This window comes from Dipodomys ordii, unplaced genomic scaffold (assembly GCF_000151885.1).
Source record: "Dipodomys ordii isolate 6190 unplaced genomic scaffold, Dord_2.0 Scaffold346, whole genome shotgun sequence".
In the NCBI taxonomy this organism is placed as follows: Eukaryota; Metazoa; Chordata; class Mammalia; order Rodentia; family Heteromyidae; genus Dipodomys; species Dipodomys ordii.
The window spans coordinates 27,056-35,622 of record NW_012267562.1 but is presented as its reverse complement, the minus strand read 5'-3'; the positions used below and the strand labels follow the sequence as shown (position 1 = coordinate 35,622).

The following is an 8,567-nucleotide window of genomic DNA, read 5'->3' as shown; positions in this document are numbered from 1 at the left end:
GGTGCAATAAACATTGTTGTACTGGTAGCTTTAGTGTGGTCTTGTTTATAAGCATTTTGGAACATGCCCAAAAGTGGGATTGCGGGGTCATAGGGGATCTCTATGTGGAGTCTTTTGAGGAACCTCCATACTGCTTTCCAAAGTGGTTGAACAAGTTTACACTCCCACCAACAAGGAAGTAACCTTACTTCATTGAAACTTACTTCACCATTTCTTATTATGTCTCACCAGCTAAAGTGAAGGAAGAGATTGATCATGTGATTGGCAGGCACCGCAGCCCCTGCATGCAGGACAGGAGCCAAATGCCCTACACAGATGCTGTGCTGCATGAGATCCAGAGATACATTGATCTCCTACCAATGAACGTGCCCCATGCAGTGACCCGTGACATTAAGTTCAGAGACTACATCATTCCCAAGGTGAGCTTGTTTCTTTTCTGCTGAGCATCCACATGGAGCCTGAGTTCTTGAGGTCACTGCAGGATTCCTCTGCTCCACATGAGAGAGCTGCAAAAGTCTCACAGTTGGCTGCACAGGAGAGGTTGTGGTATAGAAAGTTTGGGGTTGTATATCTATGCAAATTTATCCCTGGTATCCTACACTGTGAATCCCAATTTTGGTATGCCCCTTAATTCTTTTTGTTTTAGAGACTTCTCCTTGTTCTTGTTGTCTTTTTTTTTCTACTAGTTCCTCCTCCTCCTCCTCCTCCTCTGCTTCCTCCTGCTGTTCCTTCTGCTGTTCCTCCTGCTGTTCCTTCTCCTCCTCTTCTTACTCCTTCTATTCCTACTTCTTCTCCTCCTCCTCCTTCTTGGTCTTTTGTCTATGCTTAGGTTTTGTATTACCAAATGAGTACAAAAACTTATTATTTATCAATTTCCCAATATGTTGTGCTGGGATATATATTATGCCTCCAGTAAAGTTATAGATAAATTTGGGAGAAAATGTTACCTTGATTTCCTCAATTCATGAATGAGTCATGCTTCCAATTTACCTATGCCTTACTTTATTTTCCAAGTCATATTTTGTTTTCAATAGAGTCGATTACAAATATATTCATAGACTTTGTTTAAATGCATAACGCTTTGCCTATTACTCTTTTTGTTTTTCATTGGCTTTCATGCTTGTTGGCCTGTGCACTGTCCGTGAGCTCATTTGCTCAAAGCTAGAGCTCTACCAGTTTGCACCACAGTTCCACTTCCAGTTTCCTGGTGGTTAACTGGAGATAAGAGACTCATGGACTTTGTTGCCTGGGCTGGCTTTGAACAATGATGCTTAGATCTCAGCCTCCTGAGCAGCTAAGATTACAGACATGAGCCACCAGTGCCTGGCTTGATTGTTATTATTTTTATGATGCATTTGCTATCATTTGTACCTGATATATAGAAACATAATTGCTTTAATCATTCTGATGACCTCATGAAATGTAGACTCATGAAATTTACTAGTCATTGCTAATGACTTCTCTGTAGATTTGTTTGGAAGTTTATGGTGTATTACCATAATATCTGGTTTAATAGATTCTACTTGCTTTTCTGATTCTTGTGCCTATAATTTGTTGAATTTTTATACTGGCAGCCAGGATGGTGTAAACAAAATGGATTTTAGTGGTCATCTTTTTTTCATTATGATTGGCAGAAAAGATTTCTAGCTTGGTATTTCACAGTCAATTTTAATATCTTAAGTAGATTAAAAAAATAACGGTAGGGAAATTTACCCTGTGTTCTTATGTATGTATGAATTTTGAACATAAACATGATAATATTTTGAATCAGATCTATTCTCTGTAATGATTCTTCTTCTTTGAAAAGTTTTAATTATACAGGTGATGTGCAGATGGGTTACAGTTACATAATTCAGGTAGAGTAGGTTTCTTCTTGGACACTGCCACCTCTTCTTTGGCTCTCTCCCAGTTTTTCCTTCCCATCCCCATCCACAAGTTGTACAGTTCATTTTGAACAGTGTCTGGTGAGTGCCACTGCTGCATTTGTTCACCCTTTGTCCCTCCATTTCTGTGCCTCCCCTTGCACTCCCAAAGAAAGATAAACGAACAAACAGACCAAAGAGGAAGAAAACAAAAAACAGCTAAAGAAGGAAAAAAACCTCATCTTCATTTCCTGTAGGTCATTCCAATAAATATTACTTTGTATGATCAGATGCACATAGGCATTGAACCTTTGTGTTCTCCCCCAAAGTATCCTCCTGTGGTCTCACAGTGTGAATGCCTCGGTTTCTTCTTTATATGTGTTTAAAATTTTAGTGTGGTGCTGTCTTAGGCAGCACATATGGTAAAAAGGAAACAATACACAGAAGATTAGCATGGCCCCTGCATAAGGGTGCCTCTCAAATTTGTGAATCATTCCATATTTTTATCAAAATGGATACCAGACAATAGAAACATTGGAGTAGGGACATGTAGCGGCACAGGAATGGAGGAAGGACAGGTAAGCAAATGCAGTCATTGTATTCAAGATGGGTAGTTGTTGACCTTCTATTGCTTTATGCCCTTCTTGCTTTTAAGGTTTCTGCTGTTGAGAAATCTGGTATTATGCTGATGGGCTTGCCACCATAAATGACTCATTGCTTTTCTTTGGCAGCTGTCAGTACTGTTTACTGTTTCTGAATATTTAATGTTTAACTATAATGTGTTTTGGAGTGATTCTTTTTTGATATGATCTGTTTGCTCTTCTAAAACCTCTTGTACCTGGATTGTAAAGATTTAGGAAATATTTTCACATCATTTTATTGACTATGTTTTGTATTGTTTTAGCATGGGTCTTTTCTTCAGCCTCTATGTCTATGTTTATAGGTTTGACCTTTCAAGTTCCTGAGGTGGGCTTGTATAATCTTTTCATACCTTTCACCTAGTTCTTCACCTGACTAATCTATCTACTTTATCCTTGATCCCTGATATTCTGTTTCAATTTGATTCACTCTTTTCTATTGAGTTCTTTTTATTCATATAGCTTTTCATTTTCAAAATTTTAGTTTAACTATTTTTTAATAATTTTGAATCTTTATTAAATTCCTAATTTTTATATATTGCATTGTTTGTCTTACATCATTTAGCTGTTTATTTGTATCCATTTCAAATTCACTCATTTTTTATACTTGTTCTTTTATTGTATTGAAATCATATTGTTGAAATAATTTTTCTTTTAATTTTAATTTTTATTGTGAGAATACTGTACAGAGGAGTTACAATTACATGGGCAAAATAATGAGTACATTTCTTTTTCTTTTTTTTTTGTTTATGTGGTGCTTGGGAATCGAACCCAGGGCCTCACCCATGCAAGACAAGTGCTCTACCACTGAGCCACCTTCCCAGCCCCATGAGTACATTTCTTATCAAGCATTGTACCCTCCTCCTTTGTTTCCCCTTCCCATCCCACCCGATCCTCCCTCCACATCCCCACCCAATTCTCCTCCCCTCTTCTAAAATTGCAAATTTTGTTTTTCCACATAAAGTCTTGTACATCTCATTGTTGAAATGGATCCACCTGTATCCCTATTTAAACGATTTGTTTTTTGCCTTCCCTTCCACAAATTATACCAACCTCAAATACAGTGAAAGAAGGGGGGGTAACATACAAAGCAACAAAGTAATAATCTTATAAATATGTTAAAAACAATCACCTGAAAGAAAAAAAACATTTGAATACATATCTTAGGGTTCATTTCCCTCACATCAACTTATCAGACCTTTTCTGCTGGACTCAGACATATACTAGTTATTGCAAATAAGGGAAACCATGGGACCTAAGCTTTTTGGGGCCTGGCTTACTTCACTTAATATAATTTCTTACAAGTCTTTCCATTTCCTAACAAATGGGGCAATGTCATTCTTTCTGATGGAGACATTTTCTTGAGCCATTCATCTACTGAGAGGCATCTGGGTTGGTTCCATATCTTAGCTATGGTAAATAAGGCTGCAGTAAACATAGTGATGCTGGTAGCTTGAGTGTGGCCTTGTTTGTGAACATTTAGGTAAATGCCCAAAAGTGGGATTGCTGGGTCATAGGAGAGTTCTATGTGGAGTCTTTTGAGGAACCTCCATACTACTTTCCAAAGTGGTTGAACAAGTTTACACTCCCACCAACAGTGCAGTAAGGTTCCCTTCTGTCCATATCCCCTCCAGCATCTATTGTTATTAGAGTTCATGGGTGAGCTGGTATCTCAATGTTGTTTGGATTTGCATTTCTTTTTGGCTAGAGACGTTGAGCATTTCTTCATGTGTCTATTGGCCATCCTTCTTTCCTCTTCACAGAAGTTTCCTTTAAGTCTTTAGCCCACTAATTTATTGGGCAGTTGTCTCTTGGAAGATTTGTTGTTGGCGGATTTAAGTTTTTGAGTTCCAGGTATATTTTAGGTATGAGACCCTTGTCCATTGTAAGGCTAGTGAACATCTTCTCCCAATCCTGGGCTTTCTATTAATTTTGCTAGCTATGTCCTTTGGCATACAGAAGCTCTGCAATTTCATGCAACCCCATTTGTCCCACCTTTCTTTGATTTGTTGGTTTCCGGGTCTCTATTCAAAAAATTTCGGCCTGAGCCAAGGAGACCTAGGGTTTCTCCTATTCCATCCTGTAATGTTTTCAGGGGGTCTGCTTTGACTTCTTCGAGGTCTTTGATCCATTTGGAGTTGATTCTGCTGCAGGGTGATATATAAGGATCTAGCTTTAGTTTTCTACGTCTAGTTAACCAATTTTGCCAGCACCATTTACTGAAGGGGCTGTCTTTCTTCCATTCTACTTTTTTAGCTCCCTTATTGAAAATTAGATGGCTACAGGTCTGTAGGTTCATTTCTGGGTTTTCAATTCTATTCCATTGGTCCTGCGGTCTGTTCTTGTGCCACTACCAAGCTGTTGAAATTTGGTATTGATATTCCTCCAGCAGTGTTCTTTCCGTTGAGGAGCGTTTTTGCTATTCGGGGTCTTTTATTGTTCCATATGAATTTTTGGATTGCCTCTTCTATTCCCTTGAGGAATGAGGATGGATTATTGACAGGTATCGCATTGAATTTGTAGATAGCCTTGGGAAGTATTGCCATTTTCACGATGTTAATCTTTCCAATCCAGGAGCATAGGAGTTTTTGCCACTTGAAATAATTTTTCTTTCAATAATACATTTGAGTTCTTTGGGCTTTAATCTTCTTCAGTATCCTTTATGTCTATTGCTATAGAATTGTTAAACTTTGGAGATACTTGCCTTTTTCCCATACATTCTGTGTTAATATTTTTTGGTTTTGAAGTCAGTTCATTGGTTGGAAGTCTTCATTACCTATAGACCAGAAGATTGAACTAAGTGATTCTCATTGTATCTGTCACCGTTTTAACTATTTGTGTTCTGTGTTTTTTTGGCGAGGGTCATTGGGTGGTGGTCATGGGGCTTGAACTCAGAGCCTGAGCCCTGTCCCTGACCTTTTTTGTTCAAGTGGTTTACCACTCTGAGCCACATTGGCAAATTGGAGGTAACAGCATAATGGGCTTTCCTGCCTGAACTGTCTTTGAACTGTAGTCCTCAAATCTCAGCCTCCTGAGTATCTAGGATTATTGGTGTGAGCCTCTAATTACATATATATGCATATATGTATAGTTTATATATATGCATAGGTTTATATAGATCTAGGTATATATATGTATCAATCTATGTAGATCTATAGCTATATCTATCCATCTATCTACCTCTCTAATTAGCTTATGTTATCTGTGTGTATTGTTCCCAGGGCACAACCATATTGACATCACTGACATCTGTGCTGCATGACCCCAAGGAATTCCCCAATCCTGACAAGTTTGACCCTGGCCACTTTTTGGACAGAAGTGGTAACTTTAAGAAAAGTAACTACTTTATGCCTTTCTCAGCAGGTAATAAAATTTCATTTCCATACCTCAGGATAACTTTGGGGGGAATGTCAGTGGGAACTTACATAAAGCCTCTTTGGGGCTGGTGTATTTCCCATAAGCTCCTGATTAGGAGCAGCACTCTCAATGCCCTTGCACTTTCCTGTTCATGATGCATCTCCACTGTTTGATCAGATTAGCGAGGCCTCAGTTTTTCTGTGCATTTCTTCCAAGTTCAACAGGGTAAAGCAAGCAATTCTGGTATTCTTTCTATACATATATCATAATGATCTCTTCCTAAACAGTGAAACTCATTTAGACTGCCCTCACTCACAATGAGAAATGTGATCTCATCAGAGGTCCCTCCCACATCTTTTTGTGGCATTTTCACCCTCCAGGCTTCTCTATAGAATGAATCTCTCCCAATAGACACAGAAGAACACCAAAGGGCAGTGAGGGAAGATCATCACAGATAACAAGACATGAGGATTTGTGGGTGGAGTATTAACTCATTTGTCACATTCTTGAACTTGATTATTAAACAGAAAATGGCATAGCAACATTTTAAGACTTTTAAGGTACTTCAACAGGGACAGATAGTAGATGGAAGACAGAGCAGAACATTAGAAAGAAAGTCAAGAACCACAAGAACAGAACACTTTTTTCAAAACTGTCAGAAGCTGTCAAATATTGGTAGATTTCCCACAATGATCACAGAACACTCAGCTCTTTTTTCAGTCTAAGACATGTGTCTGGATATTGTATCCCCACACCTGCAGTATGTGTGCTATGTGTCTGACCAGGGAGCAGCCTTCCTTCACTGACACTGTGACTTTTTGTCTTGTTTGTTTCTTTACTTGTCTGGTTTTGGGGTTATTTTTATTGTCAGTTGTGGGGCTTGAAATCAGGGTTTGGGCCTTGTTCCTGACCTTAGTTGCTCAATGCTAGCATTCTCCCACTTTGAGCCACAGCTCTACTTCTGCTTTTTGGTGGATAATTACAGGTAAGAGTCTCAGGGACTTTCTTTCCCCAGGCTCACTTCTAATCATGATCCTCTGATCTCAGCCTCCTGAGTAGTTGGGTTGTAGACATGAACCACTAGCACCCAACTAATGACCTGACCTTTGATATCTGCTTTACATCTGTCATATAGGTACCATGGGAAAGGCAGTGATCTCTCTTCAAAAATTCACTTTTTTTACACAAAGAGAAACATTTTAAATAATGAGAAAATTATGGTTTCAAATGATTTGAGTGTCAGTGAAAATCTGAATATGACATTTGGGCAATTGAATTAGGGCACGATTTTATGGCTTGAAGGGACACAAAGAGCACAAGAAAGGACATGAAATGTGGTCTGTGTCTTGATGTCTGTAGGGAAATGTATCATAGCCAAAAGAAATTTCATGATATAGTACGTGATCTTTGTAATTTTATGTAGGCTGATAAAATGGACAGTTGGGCTATCAATGTTAAAATGCAAAAAGTGTTCATTATTTTTCTGGGGACAGTGCACATGAGCAATATGAATGGGTTTTTTTAGAAAAACATAGATGTCTCTAGAACATACAAAGTGTATCATTAAAAACTGAGACTCAAACTTTTTATAAATAAATAATGAAATTTTGATTAAAATGGTAATAAATTCTAATCTATTCGCATTTTAATTTCTCCCCAACATTTCATGAAGGAATTATTAGCATCCCCATTTAATATTAGGAAAATAAGGCTCAGATATTTTACTAACTTACCCCACATGGGTGGTTAATGACAGTGTCAAGATTTGACTTCTGAGTTGACTTGGAAAGCAGTATTTCCTACCCCTATTTTTACATGAGATGAATTCCACTTGGAGTGATGGGGTAGGTCTATGTCCTGCACTCCTACATATTTACTATTCTATAGGTACAAAGGTTTAGAGGAAATTCCAAAACACACGGTCACAGTCCTTTCTGATTAGTAGGGATAATACTAAAAGAGAAGGATGGGAGTAGGTCTTAAGGTTGAGGACAAACTGTATTAAATCCTCATCTCAACCACAGGAAAAAAGTACAATTGGAAGCCAAAAGATCTTCTGGAATTATGATCCTTTCCTTTAGCAGGGAATATATTAGAGTAATGATATAATAATTTGGCAACCCACAACCTGGCATAGAGCAAGAGAAAAGTGGGAAGAGAGGACAGAAGTGGTTATCAACTCAAGATTCTTCTGCATTAATCTCCTATGTTAGACTTACAAGTGTGTGTGTGTCTGTGCTACCATTCTAAGGTTTTAAAAAACAAACACATGTATTAGTGAAGATTACATATTCCCATGTATATGTACAGCTTTCCTGCTCTCTGTGCATTCGGTAATTCACTGAAGGCACATTGACACTTTCTTTTTTTTTTTTTTTGCTGGTACTTTTAGTATGGCCTTGTCAATTTTATTTTCCAAGAACAGTTTTTAGATTTACAGAGAAATCGAGAAGGAAGTCCCTAGAGTTCTTACATGCTTACTCCTCTTTTCCCCTAACTGTGCCATACATTAGTATGGTACATTCACTATAATAAGTAAATCAATAATGGCACATTATTATTAACTAAAGCTTAATGTTTCCCTTCCTCCCTCCCTGCCTTCTTTCCTCCCTTCCTCCCTCCCTCCCTCCCTCCTTCCATTCCATTCCTTCCTTCCTTCCTTCCTTCCTTCCTTCCTTCCTTCCTTCCTTCCTTCCTTCCTTCCTTCCTT

At 38.2% G+C, this 8,567-nt stretch overlaps 1 protein-coding gene across 3 annotated transcripts in view; it reads left to right on the top strand.

The window, feature by feature from the left end:
- Window positions 1-8,567, top strand: part of LOC106001659 (cytochrome P450 2C5-like) — a 23,585-nt gene that overhangs the window by 14,093 nt on the left and 925 nt on the right. For all 3 annotated transcript variants that reach the window (XM_013036688.1, XM_013036687.1, XM_013036686.1), the window contains 2 exons: window positions 232-419; window positions 5,722-5,863. In XM_013036688.1, the coding sequence (XP_012892142.1) occupies window positions 232-419; window positions 5,722-5,863 (330 nt within the window). The remainder of the gene's footprint in view (window positions 1-231; window positions 420-5,721; window positions 5,864-8,567) is intronic.